The sequence below is a fragment of the Scyliorhinus canicula genome, chromosome 4 (genome assembly GCF_902713615.1).
Source record: "Scyliorhinus canicula chromosome 4, sScyCan1.1, whole genome shotgun sequence".
Lineage (NCBI taxonomy): Eukaryota > Metazoa > Chordata > Chondrichthyes > Carcharhiniformes > Scyliorhinidae > Scyliorhinus > Scyliorhinus canicula.
The window spans coordinates 165,381,489-165,406,169 of record NC_052149.1 but is presented as its reverse complement, the minus strand read 5'-3'; the positions used below and the strand labels follow the sequence as shown (position 1 = coordinate 165,406,169).

The 24,681-nt window shown below is 45.8% G+C and overlaps 1 protein-coding gene across 6 annotated transcripts in view; it reads left to right on the top strand.

Moving 5' to 3' along the window:
- crebrf (creb3 regulatory factor) overlaps positions 1-6,633 on the top strand; it is an 84,800-nt gene extending 78,167 nt beyond the window's left edge. For 4 of the 6 annotated variants that reach the window (XM_038795482.1, XM_038795481.1, XM_038795479.1 and 1 more), the window contains 2 exons: positions 3,385-3,501; positions 4,824-6,633. In XM_038795482.1, the coding sequence (XP_038651410.1) occupies positions 3,385-3,501; positions 4,824-4,939 (233 nt within the window). In that variant the 3' untranslated portion in view covers positions 4,940-6,633. Of the gene's footprint in view, positions 1-3,384; positions 3,508-4,823 lie in introns of those variants that run through there. The other 2 variants (XR_005460440.1, XR_005460439.1) reach the window with 1 other exon arrangement.
- Positions 6,634-24,681: the final 18,048 nt, after the last annotated feature.

Sequence of the window (24,681 nt, the reverse complement as noted above, 5' to 3'; positions counted from 1 at the left end):
CACCAACTGCCTGCCCTTAACAAACCCCGTCTGGTCCTCCCCAATAACGTCCGGAACAAAATCCTTGAGGACAAGATTTTGGCCAGGAACCTGGCATCTACATTCAACAGGGAGATCGGCCTGTAGGACCCACACAGCTCCGGGTTCTTTTCCCACTTAAGAATCAGCGAATCGTTGCCTGCGACATCATCGGAGGCAACACCGCTCTTTCCCTTACCTCATTGAACATCCTTAACAACACCGGCCCCAATATCCCCGAGAACCTTTTATAAAACTCCACTGGGTACCCATCCGGACCCGGGGCCTTACACGCCTGCATGGCCTTAAGCCCCCCCACTATCTCTTCCAGCCCGATTGGGGACCCCCGCCCTTCTACCCACTCCCCATCTACCTTTGGGAAATTCAGCCCCTCCATGAAGTGCCTCATCCCCTCGGGCCCTGTAGGGAGTTCCAACCTGTACAGCCTGCTGTAGAAATCCTTAAACGCCTTATTCACACCTACTGAATCACCAACCAGGTTCCCATCTCCGTCCTTTATTTTCCCTATCTCCCTAGCTGCCTCACTCTTCCTAAGTTGCTGTGCAAGCATTCTGCTGGCCTTCTCTCCAAGTTCATGGATCACCCATCTCTCCTTTCTCAGCTGCTCCACCGCCCTCCCTGTGGTCAGCAAGCTAAACTCCGCCTGTAGCCTCCACCGTTCCCTTAAAATCCCTGCCTCTGGAATCTCCGCATACCTCCTATCAATCTGTAGTATCTCCTTTACCAAGCGAAATGCCTCTGCCCTGTCCACCTTCTTCCAATGGGCCTGGATTGAGATCAGCTCCCCCCTGACCACCGCCTTCAGTGCTTCCCAGACCATCGCTGCTGAAATTTCCCCTGTGTCGTTGACCTGCAGGTAGCTCTGAATACATTTCCTCAGCTGCTCGCACACCCCTTCATCCGCCAAAAGTCTCACATCCAAACTCCAGTGCGGGCGCTGGTTACTGTCTTTACTAACCTGCAGGTCAACCCGGTGCTGAGCATGGTCCGAAATTGTAATCGCCGAGTACCCCATGTCTACCACCCCTGCCAGTAAGGCCCTGCTCAAAATAAAGAAATCAATCTGGGAATACACTTTATGCAGTGTGAGTACAAAGAGAACTCCTTCACCCTCGGCTGCCCAAACCTCCATGGATCCATTACCCCCCCCCCCCCCCCCCCCCCAAAGTCTGGCACCATGAACCCTTTTAGTTCCTTTGTCATTGCTGGCACCCTGCCCGTTTTCGAGCTTGACCTGTCCAAGCCAGGGTCCACAACTGTGTTGAAGTCCCCTCCCATGACCAACCTGTGCAAGTCCAGGTTCGGTATCTTCCCCAGCATCTTTATAAACTCCACATCATCCCAATTTGGTGCATACACATTTACTAATACCACTTGCATCCCCTCTAGCTTCCCACTGACCATAATGTACCAACCTCTCACCTCCGAGACTATTCTACCCATCTCAAATACCACCCACTTATTGACCAGGATTGCGACCCCTCTATTCTTTGAATCTAGTCCCGAGTGAAAGACTTGACTGACCCAGCCTTTTCTCAGTCTAACCTGGTCCGTTACTCTAAGGTGCGTCTCCTGCAACATTACCACGTCCGCCTTCAGTCCCCTCAGATGCGCAAACACATATGCCCTTATGACCGGCCCATTTAACCTTCGAACATTCCAGGTGATCAGCCTAGTTGGGGGGCTCATTGATGCCCCCCCCCGCCGATCAACCATCCCCTTTTTTAGGCCCGCCTCCAGCCCGTGCTCCACACCTCCACCGGTCCATCCCCAGACATCCCCCGCCCCCCAACCTCCTCTCTGTCCCTCCGCCCAAGTCCCTCCCTTGTCAGCAGAATATTCCCCCACCCGCCAGTAACAACACCCTGTAACTCAACCCCTTTACTAAACCAAACATATGCACGCTCCCCACTGCGCTTCCGAGAGCTAGCTCACCCAGCTAGCTTGGTGACCTCCATCCCTGGTGCCAAATAGTCTCCCACCTATTGTTTCTTTCTCCCCCACCCTCCCCACTCATACAAACAAACTCCAGCATCAAACTATCCCTACACAATTGCCTAATAGAAAAACACCAAGATCAAAACCAGCACGCCACCATCCCCCAACAGTGCAAATGAAAACCATAACTCACTCAGCTCTACCGCTGGTTCCAAATCTGTGCAAACGACATCACAAACACCTTCCATGAAACGCAAAACGAGAAACTTTTTACAAAAACAGAGAAACAAAAACATGAACGGTGCAGCCAAGTTCAAAAGTTCTCAATCCATCACCAGCCCTTTTTCGCCAAGTCCAACGCGTCCTCGGGCGACTCGAAATAGAAGTGCTGATCCTCATGTGTGACTCGGAGACGGGCTGGGTATAACGGTCCAAACTTCACCTTTTTCTTTAAAAGGATCGACCTGATCTGGTTGAAGCCTGCTCCCCTCCTGGCCACCTCTACACACAGGTCCTGGTAAACCCGCAGGATGCTATTGTCCCATTTCCAGCTCCGTGCCCACTTGGCCCACTGTAGAATGCGCTCCTTATCCGGGAAGCTGTGGAATCTCACCACCATTGCCCTGGGGGGGGGGGGGGGGGGGGGTCTCCCATTCATGGCTTCCTCGTGAGTGCTCTGTGAGCCCTAACCACTTCCAAGGGCCGGGAGAATGCTCCATCCCCCAGCAGCTTCCCAAACATGTCTGCGATGTATGCCCCAACGATTCTTGGGTTCTGCTGGCTGGACCTATTTTCTCGGTCCTCCACCTTCTCCAAGAGCTTCTTCTGCTGATCCCTCAGCATCTCCACCTCCAGCTCCACCACAGTCTGATGTTCCTCCTGCTCAACCAGCGCCTTCTCCACCTTCTGGATCGCCCGATCCTGGGCGTCCAATCTATGCTCCAACTGCTCAATCGACTCTTTTATCGGTCCAAGCAGTCCCGTTTCTGCTTAGCAAAGCCTTCCTGAATGACTTGCATCAGCTGCTGCATAGACAAGCCAGAGGTCCGAACCTCCGCCATGCTGTCTTCTGTTGCAGCTACAGCCCAAGCCTTCTCTATCTTTTTGTTTCTGCCCTTACGAACACTTCAAGTCCTTCTTTCCATGCACCGAAGTGGGAATTCAGTAACCAATTGCCGCTAACATCTGTTTTACAATTCAAGTCCAGTAGAAAAATGGGGAAAGGTCTAAAAGTCTGACCAGAGCGGGAGCCACCAAATGTGCGACTTACTCCTCCATAGCCGCCACCGGAAGTCCTTTTTATGTATCTATTAATGAATGATAGAGCAGCAGATGTTTAAGGCTTGTTGTATTTTTTAAAATCTACATTGGAATTTTCTAACTTTCATAATATGTTGTCCGTTGCAGATCATCTGCTTTATGTGATTAATTCAATAAAACAGGAAATAGTAAATAGAGTACAGAGTCAGGGTGGAAAAGGACGCATGTTAGAAAAACTCGAAAATCTCTTCAATGAAACACTTGGTAAGAAATTACATTCTATTTACTTACCATTCTTTGCTTGACTCCTCTCAATTTCCTCTCAGTAGTTTACCTCAAGACGATAAAAACGAAATTACTTTGATACTACTAGAATGATTCCACCAAATTTGTTTTAAATGAACCATATATGTATTTCTGAAATATTAACCTAAATGGAAACAGTAGTAAATTAAGTGTACCTGAACAATATTTATCTGTTGTGCCAATACATAATCATTATTTAAGAAGTGGAAATCACATAAGATCATAAGACATAGGAGCAGAAGTAGGACATTCGACCTATTGAGTCTGCTCCACCATTCAGTGAGATCATGGCTGATCTGATAAGATAATCCTCAACTCCACTTTCCCGCTTTACCCCATAACCCTTGATTCTTTTGCTGATTAAAAATCTGTCTATCTCAGCCTCGTACTTAACTATCCAGCCTCCACAGCCCTCTGTGGTAAAGAATTCCACAGATTCCTCCTCATCTCTGCCTTAAATGGACAATCCCTAGCTCTGAGATTATGCCCTCTGGTCCTAGACTCTCCCACAAGAGAAACAACCTCTCGGCATCTAACCTGTCAAGCCTCCTGAGAATTCTATAGCTCTCATTCTTCCAAACTCCACGGTGTTCTAAAGCGGCATGGTGGCACAGTGGTTAGCATTGGTGCCTCACAACTCCAGGGGCCCGGGTTCAATTCCGGCCTCGGGTGACTGTCAGTGTGGAGTTTGCACTTTCTCCCCATGTGGGTTTCTCCCGGGTGCTCTAGTTTCCTCCCACTGTCCAAAGATGTGCAGGCTAGGTGGATTGGCCATGCTAAATTGCACTTAGTGTCCAAAAAGGTTGTGTGGGGTTACTGGATCGGTGCCAGGTGCGAAGTGGTGAGAAAATTGTTCCCTATGTCAGTTTAGCCAATCCTCTATCCATGAAAATATACCCCCCCCCCCCAACACCATGAGCTTTCATCTTATTAAGTAGCCTTTTGTGCAGTTCCTTATCAAATACATTTTGGAAATCCAAGTATATTACATCTACTGGTTTCCTTTTATCTATCCTCTTCGTTACCACATCAAAGAAATAATAAATTTGTCAGACATGATTTCTCCTTCTTGACATGAAGACATTCTGACTCGGCTTAATTACACTCTGCATTTCTAACTCCTCTGCCATTTCCTAGTTCCCCATTATTATTTCCCAGTTTCATACTCTAAGGGGCCTATATTTACGTGGAGTAGTAAAAGTAATAAAGGTAATAGTTAAGATCATAAATTTTATGATTTTTAATTAGTAGCGAAATGTTTTATTTTCCCTTTTTGATAGGGACAACAGTAGCTGGACAAACATCTGACTTTGTCAATCAAGTGTTGGAAAAAACCGGAGAAGGAGACCCAACAGGTGGTCTTGAAGGTCTTCGAGTACCTACATCAAAAGTGTAATGTGCCACCTTCTGTCAGAGACAGCTTCAGCCTATAGTTACATGTTTGCCATTTCTGTGATAAACGTTCGATTCATTACTGCAAGTAGCATTTTGTTAGTTGTGTTAGATCTGCTTTAAAAAGAGCGAAAACTCATGCTGACATTAGAGTTCTATAAAAAGAAAGTTCATTGAGATAAGTATGGTTGTCTGAGCTCAGGTACTATGAGGTAAATTTCACTTACCTGTAAAATGACCTAGGGATTGATGCATTCAAAGATGTTGGGAGAAACTTATGTTAAGTTTCCATAGAAACATGGATGCAGTGGTTGAATCAAGAAATCAAATAATTAAGTTTTTGTAGTTATTTTTAACGTTCACAGCTGTTGCTGATTTTTTCCATTAATATCATTACAATATATCCCTTTTGTATATACTATATATTCTTGTATCAGTATGCGTTAAATAGTTCATATAGTAAATTACATGGCCTTTTCCTGACATTGCGCGAGTTTGAGTTTGAGAAAGCTTGAGTTTGAGAAAGGAGTAATATTCTTTGTGCCTTGTATTTAAAATGAAAGTAAAGGTGTAATGGATGTACAGTGGGTAAATTTTATGGATTTAAAAAAGTATTTGTTTATTTTCACTCTTTGGCTGTTTAAACCATTATGAATGTATATAGGATTATTTCAACAATGTAGATATATGCCACAGAGTCTGTATTGTATAACGATGGTTATTGAAACATGGGTTTCGGTACTTTTCAGAATATTTGCACACTATTTTGTACCAAAGACAAATGCAACTATATGGCATAATGCCAGTGAAGTAAGGTTTTGCACAGCTTACACTGATACAAAATTGAATGTAATCAGGGTTGGGGTTAGGGTTTTACTCGAACTGTGAAATATGTTGTGTGGGTCCAAATATCCACAGAAAGAGGATGCAAGTACACTTTATAGATTTTGATCCTATTACTCTATTGTTAAGCTTCTAGAAAATCAGATATTGAGAGTTTATGGGCTCTTGTCTTCTGCAGAGATAGATGCATAGCAAAAGAATGTAATTTATATGTAGTTTTGTGTTAACATTTCAGTGTAATATAGTGGCTTGCAATTGTTACATTAAAAAAGAAAAAAAAGCACGCATGTGGTACACTCTTGAAATGAAGGCAAATAACCAAAATTAAATTTTAACTATTTGTACAATTGTATAAATGTATATTGCCTACCAATACTAAAATTCCTAAGTTGCCACCTTTTGCATTTAATGTAGTAATGTGCATGTCAGATTTATCCATGTTACTTGATAGGATGTAAAAAGAAAAGTACTTCTAAAGCTATATATTTTTGTATTCTCAATTAGGTAACCAAAATAGATATTGTAAAAGATAAATATCTGAATTCTGTTGATCTTATTTGCTCAATTGGTGTAGCTTTTCAATTAGGACATTATAAATAGACCAACATAGGTTTTAGCTTTTATTTTGTATATTTCTTAGTTTTAACTGGATTGAAAGGTTATATCACTTTGGTTAGGGTATTGATTTGAAAATGCCTCACATATTAATGACTTCATTAATAGTGAATTGCTGATAGCTGAGTGATATTGTTGGATGTCAATGTCTAGTGTTAACATCCATCCTATATACTACTGTAGAAGTGCAGTTTGATCTTGTTTCTCTGTAAATAAAAGAAAGAGCTCTTTAATTGATAACACTTTATTTTATGGATATTAGAATTGCACTTTGTCACCATTGCGTTTGTATTCCTGCCATTTGCTGCTACTCCTGACCTGTAAGAATGCTACAGTGATACTTGATTTATACCTGTTAGTAAAATGTATAGTCACTCTTGAGTAACAAGATGAAAGCAAGCTGTGCAGCTTTACATTTTACCAGGGGACTCTGTGGCATTAAATAGCCTAGAAATGGTTGTAATTTGATGCCAGTGATATCTTGCTTTTTTCATGAAATATTTTGATGTATGCTAATATATAAAATAACCTTCTAAAAAGAGAAATGTATAATGTTCTATTTGGAATTTTGACATACTGAGCATGTTAAGTATTCTTGGAATGATTGATTTATCTTTGCCAACAACAGATCTGTAAAACTGTCTCCTGTCAAAGTTCTTTGTAGCACTGGAAAGCTATGTTTTTTAAGTTTGAATATGTCTTAGTTCTATTTTCAGACCTTTGTTCAACAGTAATATTTTTCTGGCACAATTGCAACAATTTTTACAATGCAGCTCTTACCTAGACTCTGCTACTTTAACCAAAACCACCAATTTGGATACATCAAAAAGATGACCTTTTAAGATTTATTTTTGTGTACTGGAAAAATGTAGGTCTAAATCAGATTTTAAAATGTGTGGCGAAAATGCGTATTCTGAGATAAGCTGATCCATTCAGAAAATATAAACCCAGAAGCAATGCATGGAAAGTTCAAGAAGTGACAGGAATGTTTATGCCTTAATCAAAAGGATTCTCAAATGTAAATTGATGCCATGTACTATTTTAGATCAAGCGCTTGCAGAATAGTGTGAGATTCAATTTTGTTGGAAACTACTGACGATCAGTGAGGTGCTATATTAGATTAGAATAGCGAACAAGTTTGAAACTTTACAATATTTGCCAGTATCACTCAGCTTTGTGAATGGTACCTTTTAATTAAATATAAATAATCCAAATTATCAGTACTCTGCAGGTATATTCTTCATGCAGTATTATACATGTAATTGTGATTGCACCCAAGCATCTTCATTACTGATCCTTTCCAATATGGGTGGCACAGTGGTTAGCCCTGCTGCCTCACAATGCCAGGGACCCGGGTTCGATTCTGACCTTGGTGACTGTGCAAACTCCACACAGACATTCTTCCTGTGTCTTTCTGGGTTTCCTCTGGCTGCTCCGATTTCCTTCCACAGTCCAAAGAAATGCAGGTTAGGTGGATTGGCCATGCCAAATTGCCCCTTCATGTCCAACGGTTAGGTGGGGTTACGGGGATAGGGTATTGGGTTTAGGTAGGGTTCTCTTTCAGAGGGTTGGTGCAGACTTCATGGGCTGAATGGCCTCCATCTGCACTGTGGTGATTCTATGATTTCATAATTAAACCAGAGATTTTGTTGTGAAAAATAACATTCCTAATATTGGCCAACTTATTCAGATTTTAGCACCTTTCCTGTCTAATGTAAATTTGACAAGTCTATAAACATCCATAAGAAATGGCAAAAACTACTGTGTTTGGTTTATATTAAAATAAAAGTGTAATAAATGACAAACTTTACATTTTCGCAAGTGTCTTGAGTAATTAATTGTACCATTCTTCAAGCAAGTTCAATTCTAATTCTAGTTTTATTTCTGAAAGGATCTGTGTTCATAAATCTCTCTTTTTAAAAAAAAAAGTAATGCTAAACTTATTCTCTCCAAATCGCTTTATTATTTGACATTTTCATTGAAATCTGTCCAAATTCACAGTGCATTTTTGTCAGTTATGCAAGTTTGATACAGAGTTTTAGTGCTACAAAATGGTTTAAAGGTTGTTTTCTATGTAGCTTAAAACTAAAGCTCTACCATAAATTCAGCATGAACCCACACTTAAAGTTGACAGGTCTGTTGTTTCCAAAATGGATATACTTATGTACTTTAAGAAAAATTGTGTTTGACACACAATATATATTTACTAGTGGCACTAGTACTGGCATTACTATTCATTTCAAATCCTGACCATCTATGCAGTCTTCTTCCATCCTCAAATTATGTGAAATAAGTGCCCACTTTACAAGATATTTTGAACTTCTGTCTGCTTGCTTTCTTTGAATTGGTATTACAATTAATCTTGAGATAAGAAAATTAAAGCTCTTGAGCTGTTGACAAATTTACTACAGTCATACCATTTGATTTCATTCCTACTTTTACCCTCTCCATCTCTGCAAAACAACCATGTGGTGTCTTTCTGAGAGACTGGATAATGGATGTTGTATATGGCATCATTGTTAATATCCAGAGAATGAGTTAATTAAAAACTTGTCATGTAGAATGTTGTATTTGTACCAAAACGATCCTGGATCTTACTTTGTGTATTCAGTCATTTATGGGACCCAATAAGTTTAAAAATAAATGTATGTATCAAACAAATCTTTATCGCTCTTCTCTGCATACTGAAGAAAGCAAGACTTGGTGAAAAATTATTTGTAAAGCGGTTATTGCCTTTTAAAGAAAATAACTTCAATTCAATATTTGGATATGTTCGCTGTTTACTCCAGTTGTATCTCAATGAAAACTCTTTTGTGTGGGCCTGTGTTGTACTTAGAATTTGTATGAATTTGCATACATTTTAATAATAGCATGTACGGTATAATTTTACCCAAATATTTTTCCATGTAGGAGATTCTATCCTATTTCTGCTTTAAATAGGTGTGTTTGACACTTGCACTTATTCAAAGAGGTTATGATAAGTAATTACACCAAGCAACAATTTTACATCGCATTGAAATAAAAGCACATTTCTTGTATTCATGATTTAACAGAAGGGAGCACATTTTGAGCCAACAATTTCACAGTATTGCTCTTTTAAGTACTGTACAAAATGCTGTACTGTACTTCACTGCGTGGTTTGTTTTGTGTTTTAGTGGAATGCCAATGCCTACTCTCACCGCAAAAATATATTGGCTAAAAGTATTATCAGTGCCCAATCTCTGAGTCAATAAATGTGCCTGTTAATCATTTCTGATAAATACAATATTGGTAGTTTTTTATTTTAGATGGAAACAGTCTAAGCATCTTCCTCTTTTTCATTGCACATTAACTTTCTTCCAGTTGATTAAACTGTCCACAGCACAAGAGACTTTCCAGCACATGTACATTAACTCTCTATTATCGTTAGTGTATGGAATAGTTCCTTTTGGGCAATCCAGAATTCACTGCTGCTTATTGTTTTACTAAATATTAACAAAATGCAGATAATTTCTGGCGAAAGGACCATCACTCCAAATTGTCAGTAACTATTGTGAATAGTCTTGGTTACTGATAGTGATTACCACTTTCAAATGATTATTCATGGATACATAGAAACACAAGTGTAACAAAAGAAAATTCTTCAATGTCTTAGTCTGTTTGTAGCTTGTACTGTATGAATGGGATTGATGCAGATACATGGCAGAGCCTTGTATTCCAATTGATTTTGTACTCATTAAAAAAACGTGGTTAAAGATAGTATGTTTATACCGATGTACTGTGCCATCAAGTGGTAGAACATCGACTTAAATCAGCCAGAGGTCAGGGACATGTCCACAAGGGATGGAAAGTTGGAGCACAAATTATTCTGAGTTTTGAATACGTGGCTCAAGAATAATATAAGCAGACTCATAGAAGTGGGTTTCTTACTCATCGTTTGTGACTAGGAAATGGGAGATTTTAAGGGAGAGTTTTTAGAAGGTTGGCAACTAGTTACCAGTGATGCTATATATGTTTGCCAATGACAACCTGGAAGCATTTCGTTTAAACTTCTGTGTAGGTTTATGCTAGTGAAGGGGTTTTAATTCATGTGCATTTGCTGACTGTACAGAAAATGGTGAAACAGATTTTTATGAACGAGGTTGTGTTGTGTTTTAGTGATTGTGCCCCTTTAACAGTTTTCTTATTGCAATGTACCAGCCAGGTGTTGATACTATAGCTTCTTGTAATCACAGTCTGAATTTCATATTGTTTTGCAGAGATTATAATAAAGTAACTAAACTCCAGAATGGAACGTGTTTGAATGTTATTGTATTAAATTCAAAGCAACTGAATGTTGTTTTGCTTGAATTACAGGTTTGAATACTCAATTTGTTGACAGAATAATCATTTATTGGATTCCAACAAGTTAATTTAAAAAAAAAAAATATTTTGGTACTTTTATAAGGTTTTTTTATTTTAAAAGTTATACTGGAATGTTTGATCATGCATTTGTTAAAAATTGCAATGTGTCTTTCCTGTTCAATGTGTACAAGGGTGATGTTGCAATTTCAAGGCAATGTCTTTCCAATTGTTCAAGCCATTTCCTTAATCCTTTTAAGGTGAGAACTAAGGCATAAAAATTGATATCATAGCTTTTATATTTGATAGAAGTGGGTAGCATGTTTGCTTAGGTAGATTAATTTTGGGCAATATTTATGCGAGTTCTCTTTTTAAAAAAAAAAAAAAAATGTGGGGATGTTTGCTGCTCCATTATTAGTTTATTGCGATGAAATGTAAGTGAGTAAAAACGTTGGAAAAGTTTGGAATTTGAATGCAGCATTATCTTTAAATTTGTGCAATTTATATTAATTTATTTTTGTCATGGCTAGTTTTTATAGTTCTGTCCGTCATTTGGAATAGTTCTGTCAGAGTTGGAAAAGTATTGGGTGGCATTTTGAGTGACTGGGTATTGCATGGTAAGTTGCTTTGAATGGGACGTCTGAAAGATGTAACACCCTCTAAAAGCCATCTGGGACTTGAAAATGAAATGAAAATCGCTTATTGTCACAAGTAGGCTTCAATGAAGTTACTGTGAAAAGCCCCTAGTCGCCACATTCCGGCACCTGTCCGGGGAGGCTGGTACGGGAACTTGTGTGAACAGAGCAAAGAACTGTGTCCTTAATAAATCAGGTTAACAAATCATTAATGTGCAGTGCGAAGTCTAGAACACAGTGTGAAAATAGTGAATTCAAATGTCAAAAGAAGGCAAAATACGAGAGGGAAAGGAGCATTGAATAAGAGACACAATAAGTAGAAGGCACAAAGTAAGAAAAATTGGGATTTTTTTTAAACTACCAAAAACAATTACAATCTGAATGAAAGAGACTTGCTTGTAAAAGATAATTTTCACGCTAGAGAGACGGTTTGCTAGTCTACCACATTGCTAAAAGGTACTTGGTCTGTTGTGGTTAAGACCTATTTGTGGCAAGTTTACTCCATATTGATGCAATCAGAAGAGGAACGTCACTGCTTTATGGGAAGCACGGTAGCACAAGTGATTAGCACTGTGGCTTCACAGTGCCAGGGTCCCAGGTTCGATTCCCTGCTGGGTCACTGCAGAGTCTGCACTTTCTCTGCGTGTGTTTCCTCCGGGTGCTCCAGTTTCCTCTCGCGTCCAAACATGTGCAGGTTCGGTGGATTGGCCATGCTAAATTGCCCTTAGTGACCAAAAAAGGTTAGGAGGGGTTAGTGGGTTACCAGGATAGGGTGGGTGAGGGCTTAAGTGGGTCGGTGCAGACTCGATGGGCCGACTGGCCTCCTGCACTGGATGTTCTATGTTCTACGTTCAATGCAGCTGAATGGTGAACCAGATACAGTAGTCCCCCGTTATAACGCGGGTGTTCGGGTCCAAGACAGCCACCCGCGTTGTAACCGAGCTGCGGATATCCAAGATGGCGGATATCGAAATGAATGAACGAGAGGAAACATCGCTGACTATGCTGAACATTGCTGAATGGAAGGGCGTTTTAAATAAGAAACAGCAAAGTTCGTTCAAGTCTTAAATCAAGTTTTAAATGTATTAAAATATATACAATAATATACAGTATACATACAATAATATACTTAAAATTGTACTTACACGCATATTTTTAAAATCATTTTAAAAAAGTCTTAGAGTTTCCTCTGGCACATCCCCTTCCTCATCTTGACTTGTGCTTGTCTCTGGAGGTTCTTCAGGTGCAGGATGTATATCGGGTCGAAGTCTTGCTGCTCTGTGTATGCTATGAGCCACTTCAGGTGCGTGATGGCATCCGAGTGGCTCTTTGCCACTGTGGGCTGGGGTTCTTCTTCTTCTGCCTCCTCTTGGGTGACCTGGTCGATGATCTCCTCCTCTGTGAATGTTTCTGCGGGTGCCATGTCATCCTCTGCTGCTGCCCACCTGTCCACCCAATCCTGGAGTGTGAGGTTCTCATCCAGTTGGTCCTCTAGCCTCTCCTCAGCTGCCCTGATCTCTGCTTCAGTAAAGCCTACGGAATCCTCTTCATCCGGGTAATGTTGGGGTCGTGGGAGTGCTGCTCCTAGGGCCTTGTTCCAGCAGTTGGCGATGGTCTTCTCTGTCACAGCTCCCCAGGCCTTCCCTGCCAGATAACAGGCATCCTTGATGGTGATGGCTTTCAGGTAATCTGGGACAGTGAGAGGAGAGTCTATCATTTTCAGGATCAGTTCCTTTTTGTACACAGACTTGAAGGTCTGAATGATGCCAGCATCACATGGCTGGATCTTGCTGGTGGTGTTCTTTGGGAGATAGAGCACTTGGATCTGCCCATCCCTGGTCTTGAGAACATCTCCCTGAGGGTGGGCTGAGCAGTTGTCCAGTAGGAGTGTGGCCTTCTGCGGTAAGTTGCGGGCTCTAAGGTGGTCCCTGACACTGGGTACGAAGAACTTGAAGAACCACTCCTCAAATAAGAAAGCTGTCATCCAGGCTTTGCCAGAGTTCCGGTAGGTAATGGGTAGGTTCTCCATGTTGATGTGGTGAAAGCATCTAGGAGACTTGAATTTGCCCACAATCAATGGCTTCAGCTTGTGTGTTCCCGTGGCATTGCTGGCAAACAGGATGGTGAGCCTGTTCTTGGCTTGCTTGTACCCCAGAGTCTTGTGGGCATCATCCTTGACAGCTAGGGTCTTGTCAGGCAGCATCTTCCAGTAAAGCCCTGACTCATCTGCATTGTAGAGTTGCTCTGGGGTCAGCTCCTCTTGCACCATGTAGTTCTTGAGGATGTCGGGAAAGGCTGCTGCGGCTCCTGAGTCGGCGGATCTCTGTTCACCACTGATGGTAACTGCACCTATCCCATGTCTTTTCTGGAACCGATGGAGCCAACCCTTGCTGGCTACGAAATTGCTGTCCTCTGGGTGGAGCTGGTGATGGAACTTCTCAGCCTGAGTCCTGATGATAGGTCCAGATAGGGGGGTGCCACCAGACTGTTCCTGGACAAACCAGGTGAACACAGCCTTCTCTAAGTTACTGTCACTAGCGTTCCTTGCCTTTTTCCTGCTAAGCCCTTCACTCTGAGAAACTGTCCCAACATATGCTCTTAAATTGGGCTCCTCTTTCACCCACCCACGGAGGGTTGACTCTGGTACACCAGTCTCTCTGGATAATTTTGCCTTCGTTTCCCCGTTTCGAAGCCGGTCTATCAAATGTATCTTTTGCCTCACTGAGTAAGACTTGCGCTTAAACATTTTGAACGACAGCAACTGAACTCGAACTCGAAGATACCTGCACTGGAAAAGGTATCCCTTTTATGGCTGTGTAACTGGGCTAATCGGTCGCGGCTACTCATCGCGGCTAATCGTTCTACAGTACAAGACAGTGATCATCGCTGCTAATCGGTCTAATCATCACGGGTAATAATCGGTCTAATCATCGCGGGTAATCATCGCTGCTAATCGGTCTAATCATTGCGGCTCAAAAAGGTGCTGTTTCAAAAAGAGTTTAAAATGAGTCAAGTAAGTTGGGGTCCATAAACCCCCCCGCCGTATATCGCGAACCGCGGTATTGCGGGGCGCGCTATAACGGGGGACTACTGTACTGTGATGGTTTTTAAAAAAAAAAAATTTTTATTGGGATTTTCACAAAATATCAAAAACAGAAAATATCAACAAGAAAACAGTATTAACAACAAAAAAAAACACAACCCCCCCCCCCCCCCCCCAAAAACCAAACCCCTCCCCCCGTAACTACAAAAAGAAGAAATAGATTAGCAACCGGCACATTCAACAAACACATTAACGCAGTTCTCCCCTCCACCGAAACAACTCCCCTCCCCACCCCACCCCCACCGGCTTGCTGCTGCTGCTGCCGGCCTATTTTCCTACCGTTCTGCCAGGAAGTCAAGGAAAGGCTGCCACCGCCTAAAACAAACCCTGTACTGATCCCCTCGGCACATTTCACCCTCTCCAATTTGATGAACCCCGCCATATCATTGATCCAGGCCTCCATGCTTGGGGGCCTCGCATCCTTCCACTGCAGCAAAATCCTCCGCCGGGCTACTTGACGCAAAGGCCAGAACACCAGCCTCTTTCGCCTCCTGCACTCCCGGCTCCACTGCTACCCCAAATATCGCGAGCCCCCAGCCTGGCTCGACCCTGGATCCTACCACCCTCGACACCGTGTTTGCTACCCCCTTCCAAAATACCCCCAGCGCTGGGCATGCCCAGAACATATGGGCATGGTTCGCTGGGCTCCCCGAGCACCTAGCACACCTGTCTTCGCCCCCGAAGAACCTGCTCATCTTCGTCCCGGTCATGTGAGCCCTATGTAGCACCTTGAACTGTATGAGGCTAAGCCTCGCACAAGAAGAGGAATTCACCCTTTCCAGGGCATCCGCCCACATCCCCTCCTCAATCTCCTCACCCAGCTCCTCTTCCCATTTATCCTTCAGCTCCTCCACCGAGGCCTCATCTACCTCCTGCATTACATGGTACACGTCTGAAATCCTGCAACCCACACCCCCGAGAGCACCCTGTCCTGTACCCCACGTGGGGGCAACAGAGGGAACCCCTCCACTTGCCGCTTGGCAAACGCCCTAACCTGCATGTACTTAAACATGTTCCCTGGGGGGAGCCCAAACTTCCCCTCTAACTCACCCAGGCTCGCAAACCTCCCATCTACAAACGGGTCCCTCAACCTCCTAATACCTACCCTGTGCCAGCTAAGAAACCCGCCATCAATGCTTCCTGGAACAAACCGGTGGTTCCCCTGTATCGGGGACTCCGTCGAGCCTCTCACCTCCCCCCATGCCGTCTCCATTGCCCCCAAATTTTGAGGGTAGCCGCCACCACTGGGCTCGTGGTATACCTTGTTGGAGGGAGCGGCAACAGCGGCGTTACCAGCGCCTCCAGGCTCGTGTCCACACAGGACGCTATTTCCATCCTCTTCCATGCTGCCCCTTCCCCGTCCATTACCCACTGACGCACCATCGCTGCGTTGGCAGCCCAATAGTACCCACAAAGGTTGGGCAGTGCTAGCCCCCCCCCCCCCCCCCCATATCCCTGCCCCGCTCCAAAAACACCCTTCTCCCCCTCGGAGTCCCATGCGCCCATACAACTCCCATAATACTCCTGTTGACCCTCCTAAAAAAGGCCTTCGGGATAAGGATGGGGAGGCACTGGAACAGGAACAAAAACCTCGGGAGCACCGTCATCTTGACTGATTGCACCCTGCCCGCCAGCGGCAACATGTCCCATCTTTTAAACTCTTCCTCCATTTGCTCCTCCATCCTTGTGAGGTTAAGTTCGTGTAGGGCCCCCCAGCTCCTAGCCACCTGGACTCCCAGGTACCTAAAGCTCCTCCCTGCCCTTTTCAGTGGGAGTCTACCAATCCCCTCCTCCTGATCCCCCGGGTGCACGACGAACAACTCACTCTTACCCAGGTTGAGCTTGTACCCTGAAAAGCCCCCAAATTGCCTGAGAATCTTCATCACCTCCGGCATTCCCCCCACTGGGTCCGCCACATATAGCAACAAGTCATCTGCGTAAAGTGACACTCTGTGCTCCTCCCCACCCCGCACCAGACCCCTCCAATTCCCCGACTCCCTCAACGCCATGGCCAGGGGCTCAATTGCCAACGCAAAGAGCAAGGGGGACAGGGGACACCCCTGTCTCGTCCCCCGGTGCAACCGAAAGTACTCCGATCTCCTCCTATTCGTGGCTACACTCGCCATCGGGGCCTCATATAACAGCCTCACCCAACTGACAAACCCCTCCCCGAACCCAAACCTTTCCAGCACCTCCCACTCAACCCTATCTAAGGCCTTCTCCGCGTCTAATGCCACCACTATCTCCACCTCCCCTTCTACCGCCGGCATCATTATAACATTCAGAAGCCTACGTATATTGGTGTTCAGCTGCCTTCCCTTCACAAACTCCGTCTGGTCCTCATGAATGACCCCCGGCACACAGTCCTCTATCCTTGTGGCCAAGATCTTCGCCAACAGCTTGGCATCCACATGTAACAGTGAGATCGGCCTATATGATCCACACTGCAGGGGTCCTTGTTCCGCTTAAGGATCAAGGAAATCAGCGCCCGTGACATAGTCGGGGGCAAAGGCCTTCTCCCCATATTCGTACACCGCACCCTGTGCCTTCCTCCACTGAGCTTCCGCCTTTCTGGTGGTCAGTAAGTCGAACATGGCCTGAAGGTTACGTTGCTCCCCCAGCAATCCCTCCTCCAGAGCATCCGCATATCTCCTATCCACCCTCACTATCTCCCCCACCAACCTCCCTCTCTCTTTGCTCTCCTCTCTTTCTATGGGCTCGGATGGCAATCAACTCCCCTCTAATCACCGCCTTCAATGTCTCCCAAACCGTCCTCACTCGGACCTCCCCATTATCATTGACGTCTAAGTACCTCTTGATACACCCCCGAACCTGCCTGCCCACCTCCTCATCCGCCAGCAGCCCCACCTCCAGGCCCCAGAGCACGTGCTGGTCCCTCTCCTCCCCCAGCTCAAGGTCCACCCAGTGCGGGGCATGATCCGAAATGACTATGGCCGAATACTCGGCATCCTCCACCCTCGAAATTAGCACCCTGCTCAGAACAAAAAAATCGATCCAGGAATAGGCTTTATGCACGTGGGAGAAAAATGAATACTCCCTCGGCCTCGCGAACCTCCAAGGATCCACCCCTCCCATCTGGTCCATAAACCCCCTCAACACCTTAACCACCGCGGGCCTCCTGCCCGTCCTGGAAATGGATCGATCCAATGGGGGATCCAGCACTGTATTAAAGTCCACCCCCCCCCCCCCCCAATATCAGGCCCCCCATCTCCAGATCCGGAATGTGGCCCAACATGTGCCGCATAAAACCCGTATCGTCCCAGTTCGGGGCATAGACATTCACCAGCACCACCCGCTCCCCCTGCAGCTATCTGCTCACCATCACATACTTCCCACCACTGTCAGCTACCTCCTTTGACGCCTCAAACGACACCCTTTTTCCCACCAGGATCGCCACCCCCCCCCCCCCCCCCCGATTTTTTTTGCATCCAGCCCTGAATGAAACACTTGGCCTACCCATCCCTTCCTCACTCTAACCTGGTCGCCACCTTCAGGTGCGTCTCCTGGAGCACAGCCACGTCTGCCTTCAGGTGCGTAAACACCCGGGCCCGTTTGACCGGCCCATTCAGCCCCCTCACATTCCAAGTTATCAGCCGGATCAGAGGGCTCCCTGCCCCCCCCCCCCCCCCCCCCCCCCCCCCCGCCAACTAGCCATAACCCATCACCTGCCTGCCCCAGGCCAACGCCCCCCACTCGGCCCGTTCCCCACGGCGGCAAACCCCCCCCCCGGCCCCCCCTGCATACTCCAGCTCCTTCCTGGCCATTTCAGCAGCAACCCGGTCCCCCCCCCCCCCCCCCCCCCCCCCCGCCCCCAGGTTAGGACCCCTCCCAGCTGCGTTACTCTCTCCATAGCACTCCCGTGAGCCAGCTAACTTCTGCTGACCCCGGCGACTCCTGCCACACCTCTGACCCCTTCCAACGTGGGGCTACTTCTCCTCCCCCATGCCCATCAGCAGACCCTCCTCTTCCCCCTCCTGCTCTCGCACGGGGAAAAAAAACCCGTGCTTCTCAGCTCTGACCCTGCCCCCATTCACTGTGATGCTGTTTTATCCAGTTTACGGAAGAGCTGTACATGTTTGACAGCAGTTGACCAGACAGGATGGATTTGTAAATGGTAGGTCATGTCTGACGTATTTCTTAAGGAGGTCTCTAATGTAGCAGAGAGGAAATTTTATGTATGTTGTCCATAAGGACTTTCAGAAGACATCTGATAAGATTTCACACAAGAGATTATTAGTAAAAATGAGAATGCTTAGAATTGGTGGAGGTAATGTAATATGGATCTCTAATTGGCTGGGACGTTGGAGAGTAAGTTTAAAGACTTTGTTCTTTATTTGTCAAGATGTGACAAAAGTGTTACTCGGGCCAGCATTTGTTGCCCATCTCCAATTGCCCATCAGAAGATAGTGCTCTATTGCAGTCAGAATGGTATAAGGACACCCACAATTCTGTTAGGGAGTTTCAGGTCTTCTACCCAATGACAAGGAATGGTACTAGGTTCAAGTCAGGATGGTGTGTGACTGGATAGGGAACTTGCAGGTGATGGTGTCCTGATGTGGTTCTTGTGTTTCCCCTCGAGGTTGTGGGATTGGAAAGTGTTATATGACAAGTTATTTGCTACTTATCAGCACAAGCATGAATATAATCAAGGTCTTGCTGCGCATGGAGTGCTTCATTATCTGGGAAGTGCTGGAACTTCTTGATGTCATATTTGGTCAGATGTTACCTTGATGTCCAGGGCAGTCACTCGCCACCTCCTGGAATTTAGCACTAGTCCATGTTTGGACCATGGTTGTAATGAGATCTAGAGCTGAGAAGTCCGAGCAAACTGTTCTGAATAATTAATCGAATTATTGGAAGATTCACATCTGTGATGCTGGGGATCTCAGGAGAAGGTTTAGATGGATCATGGGCAGCACAGTGGGTAGCACTGTTGCTTCACAGCTCCAGGATCCCGGGTTCGATTCCTGGCTAGGGTCACTGTGTGGAGTCTGCCTGTTCTCTCCATGTCTGTGTGGGTTTCCTCCGGGTGCTCCGGCTTCCTCCTACAAGTCCCGAAAGACGTCCTGTTAGGTAATTTGGACATTCTGAATTCTCCCTCTGTGTACCCGAACAGGTGCTGGAATGTGGCGACTAGGGGCTTTTCACAGTAAAATCATTGCAGTGTTAATGTAAGCTTATTTGTGACAATAAAGATTATTATTATTATTATTATAAACTCAGGACCTCTGATCGAAGATACTTGCGAACACTTCAGCCTTGACTTTTTGCACTTTCATGCTCAGTTCAGACAACGTCATCGAGCCGTCTCCTCTTGTGAGTTCTTTAATTATGACTGGATATGGCAGGACTGCAGAGCTTTCATCCATTGATTGTGGGAATTGCCTAGTTCTACCTACAGCATGCTGTTTCCTTTGCTTAGCATGCATGTGGTCTCATCCTAGGATGGTACTTCACCAGATTGGAACATTTTTAAGATCTGCCTGATGGTAGAATGCTCAACTATACTAAGGCAATATAATAAGTCTAGTGTCTGCAGGGGTGAGGGTTCATATTCCACCTCTACCGGAAGTGGTTTTGGGGCAGCCCAGTCTAGCACTGCTACCTCACAGTGCCAGGAACCTGGGTTCAATTCCAGCCTTGGGTGACATTGAAGTTTGCACTTTCCCCCCGTGTCTGCATGCATTTCCTCGGATGCTCTGGTTTTCTACCACAGTCCAAATATATATAGGTTAGGTGGGGATAGAGTGGGGGGGGGGGGGGGGGTGTGTGAGGTAGGATGTTCTTTCAGCGGGTCCAGTATAAAAATAAACGGGTTGAGTATTTAAAAATTGACAAGTCATGTTGCAGCTGTATAGAACCTTTTAGGCTATACTTGGAGTATAGTGTTCAATTCTGGTGGCCACGTAACCAGAAGGATATGGAGGCTTTGGAGAGGGTGCAGAAGAGATTTACCAGGATGTTGCCTGGTATGGAGGGCATTAGCTATGAGGAGCAGTTGAATAAACTCAGTTTGTTCTCACTGGAACGACGGAGGTTGAGGAGCAACCTGATAGAGGTCTACAAGATTATGAGGGGTATAGACAGAGTGGATAGTCAGAGACTTTTTCCCAGGGTAGAGGGGTTAATTACTAAGGCGCTTAGGTTTAGGTACGAGGGGCAAGGTTTAGAGGTGATGTACGAGGCAAGTTTTTCTTTTACACAGAGGGTAGTGGGTGCCTGGAACTCGCTGCCAGAGGAGGTGGTGGAAGCAAGGACAATAGTGACTTCTAAGGGGCATCTTGACAAATACATGACTAGGATGGGAATAGAGGGCTACGGACCCATGAAGTGTAGAAGATTTTAGTTTAGGGCAGCATGGTCGGCGCAGGCTTGAAGGGCCAAAGGGCCTGTTCCTGTGCTGTACTTTTTTTTGTTCTTTGGGTTGGTGCAGACTCGTTCCATCGAATGGTCTCCTGAACTGTAGAAATTCTATGGTGCTATTCCTGGCATGCTCTCTTCCACCCCAGTGAACAAGGGTTGGTATTGTGCTACACATCAGAATGGAAAATTTGTTTATTTTTATTTAACCAGGCAAGTCAATTAATAGTCTTTATTATTGTCACAAGTAGGCTTACATTAACAATGCAATGAAGTTATTGTGAAAATCCCCTCGTCGCCACACTCTGCCGCCTGCTCGGGTACACCGAGGGAGAATTCAGTATGTCCAATTCACCTAACAGCACGTCTTTTGGGACATGTAGGAGGAAACCAGAGCATCCGGAGGAAACCCGCGCAGACACGGAGAGCGTGCAGACGCCACACAGTTACCCACGCGGGAATCAAACCTGGGTCCTTGGTGCTGTAAAGCAACAGTGCTAACCACTGCTATGGTGCTGCCCAATCATTTTACAATAAGGCCTTGGTCAAGAGGCATGCTGCAGCAACAGAAATTACACAGCAATGCAATCATAGATATCACATACTAAAAACAAAATGCAAATTAGCAGGGAAAGAACAGTTTAGCACCTATCAGTTGACAGCCCCATACCCTTCAGCAAAAGACACTACAGTAATCAGGTTAGTTAGCTTCAGCTTTAGTTGTACCTCGGTCCGATTATTGACAGCCACAAAGTGAAATTAATTAAGACTTGAGTACTCTGCTCACTTTTGGCGAGCAATTTGATCAAGTCACAGAACCTCGGATTATAAGAAACAATTGTAAAATGTAACAAACTTTTCAAAAGAGGCAGGTATTTTCCCTAGCGAGGTTCAATAAATTAACAAAAGCGAGTGGGGTTGTTGCCTTGTGTGCAATGAGGGCCAGTTAATCAAAGTACAGATCACAATGATTAGTGTGAAAATGGGTACCAGCCACAAACCTAATTGCAGAGTGAAAGAGGTGGTCCTATTTACCAAGAGAGGTTTTGGAGGCCATTTAGTAAAGGAGGTCACTAATCAAAAACAAGCAGGATGAACATTGAACTATGGTGTACCTGATGGTGTGTAAAGCAGGACTGACTGCGATAGAGAAAACGAAGGCTGGGATTTTCCGTTCCCGCTTTGGGCGGGTTTAGTGACGAGCAGAAAATATTATGGAAAGGCATATTTTACATTGGCACCAAAGCTTGCTGCGATTGCCCCCTCCCCCCGTCAAGTGGCAAGATGGGTTTCCTATTAGGGAACATCATTATTATAATACATTTGCATTTCATTATCAGGCCCATAGGCTGGAATAGTATCCCCACCCACTCAAAAAATCCATCAACGGCGTTGTCAGCACAGCGAGTTATGGCTGGCTTTAAAAGGTGTGAACTTAGCAAGCATCTTCGGGGAGCTTGGAGGTAAGCACTCACAGAGCAGCTCCGTGCATTAAGGGGGTTGATTCGATGAGACTGTCTGAGTGGGGGCAACCAGCGTTTGACTTTGGGTACCGGAGACCTAGTCCGGGGAAACAAAGGTTTGACTCTGGGGAGAGCAGGAGGAAAGCTGTCAAGTGTGAAAAGCTATTCCTACTGTTGCCTTCTGCTGCTGGACCACTGGATTTTAGGAAGGGCCACATCGAGGAAGGGGAGCCAAAACAGTGCAATCGGTGGATGAGCATCCGTGTCACACTGTCAGTTCTGTTGTGCGGGGGGGTGCTTCTGGAGGTGGGATGTTGGCATAGCCATATCTTTTTATTAAAACTAAAAGAATATATACAAGACCAAATGGTACAGACCTTAATTTTGTGTTGGAGAAACAGGATACTGGCCCCCTCAGTACTAATGTACGGGGGTGTGTGTGTGTGTGTGGGGGGGAGGGGGGAGGGGGGTGTAGGATACTCTGATTATTAAAACAGTTCACAACACAGTGACACACGGTCCAAGCACTAAACTTTGTGCTGGAGAGACCATATACCCTTGCCTCTGTACCAACAGAAGGGAAAGGAAGGGGGTGTGGTGCGGACAGAGGGGAAAGGAGCGTGGTGGGAAAGGAGGGTGGTGGGGAGGGCCCAATAGGACACTGCCTGAACTATCTAGGGAGGCAGAAAAACAAAAGAACCTTCAATTATGATGTGCCAGATTACGGGAGTCCCCCAGAGGGGTGAAGGCTAATGAAAAGACATGTCTGTGATAATTACCACATTGCAGCTGAGACCTTTCAGCTGTAACTCAATTGACATACCTGGAATCTGACTCATCACACAACTGCCACTCAAATACCACTTGTGTGTGAGTGCCATTGATTGTGGGTCAGCTTTTAACTCTCGGTACACTGACTTCCAAGCAAATACATTCCTCTAGACAGTTGCCGATGGCACACCGCCGAAGGAAAGCACTCCTAACCCGTGGCTATGTGCTGAAGATAGACAGGTTTGAGCGCAAGGTCATATAGTGAAGCTTTGGACAATGCCTATGCTTGAGATGAGAACTCAGCATGCAGTAGAGTGGCCAAAGCTGTACCACTCAGTCATGAGGTTTAGGCAAGGGTGGTCTGGGGTCTTGCACAACGAGTATACAAAGGAGGATTGGGCAGAATGTAGTGTCAGGACAGGAGTCAGTGGACTTTCAGAGGGAGATTCAGATGATGAATGGGCAAAGAGCAGACAGAACTCCAACTACGTGTCTATGTAGGTTTCACCCCCACAACCCAAAGATGTGTAGGTTAGGTAGATTGGCCACGCTAAATTGCCCCTTAATTGGGAAAATGGGTCGCAAAGGACACTATGCCAGAGTGTGTCTGGCGAAGAAAGCCCCAGCCTCTAACCCTCCCATGGCTCAAAGTACTCATTCTCTGAATTCGCAGGCCCCGTAACGCTGCGGCCTATACCTCGACTCCGCCCCCACCCACCACGTGCGACCCATGGGGGCCGCCATCTTGGCGGACCCCTACCACGCGGCCGACCACATGCGACTCATGGGGGCCGCCATCTTGAATGGCATCTTCCTCGCCGCCCGCCACGTGCGATACACGGGGGCGGCCATCTTGGGCTCCATCCTCTCCAAATTCAGAAAATCTGATCGAAGACTGCGACCTCAGCGGGCATTCACCACGGGGTCACCCCAACACAGCGGACCGAGCCGCCGACTACCCGCAACTCGGCGCAGTCATGTTGGACCAGTCGCGTCCAAAATATCTCCGCAACTCAATGACGACCGTTCAAGTCAACGGATACAGTACACCGTGCCTCTTCGACTCCGGGAGCACCGAGAGCTTCGTACACCCAGATCTGGTAAGACGCTGTTCGCTCCCTGTTTTTCCTGCACGGCTCCCACTCTTCACATCCAAGGGCGCACTGTCGCGACCCTAACGGTCCAAGGCGCTAGTTACTCGAAATTTTCAACTATACGTCCTGCCCGAACTCTGCACCCCACTCTTACTGGGACTCGACTTCCAGTGTAACCTCAAAAGTCTCACCCTCAGCTTCAGCGGACCCTTACCCCCACTCACCATCTGCAGCCTAGCCACGCTGCGAATCTCCCCCCCTCCACTCTTTGCCAATCTCACTCCGGACTGTCAACCCATAGCCACTCGCAGGAGGCGGTACAGCCTGCAGGACAGGGTGTTTATCAGAACCGAGGTCCGGAGGCTCCTACGTGAGGCGATCATAGAGGCCAGTAAAAGCCCCTGGAGAGCTCAGGTGGTGGTCGTCAAGACTAGGGAAAAATTCCACATGGTCGTGGACTATAGTCAGACCATTAATCGGTTTACGCTCCTCGATGCGTACCCCCTCCACAGGATTGCAGA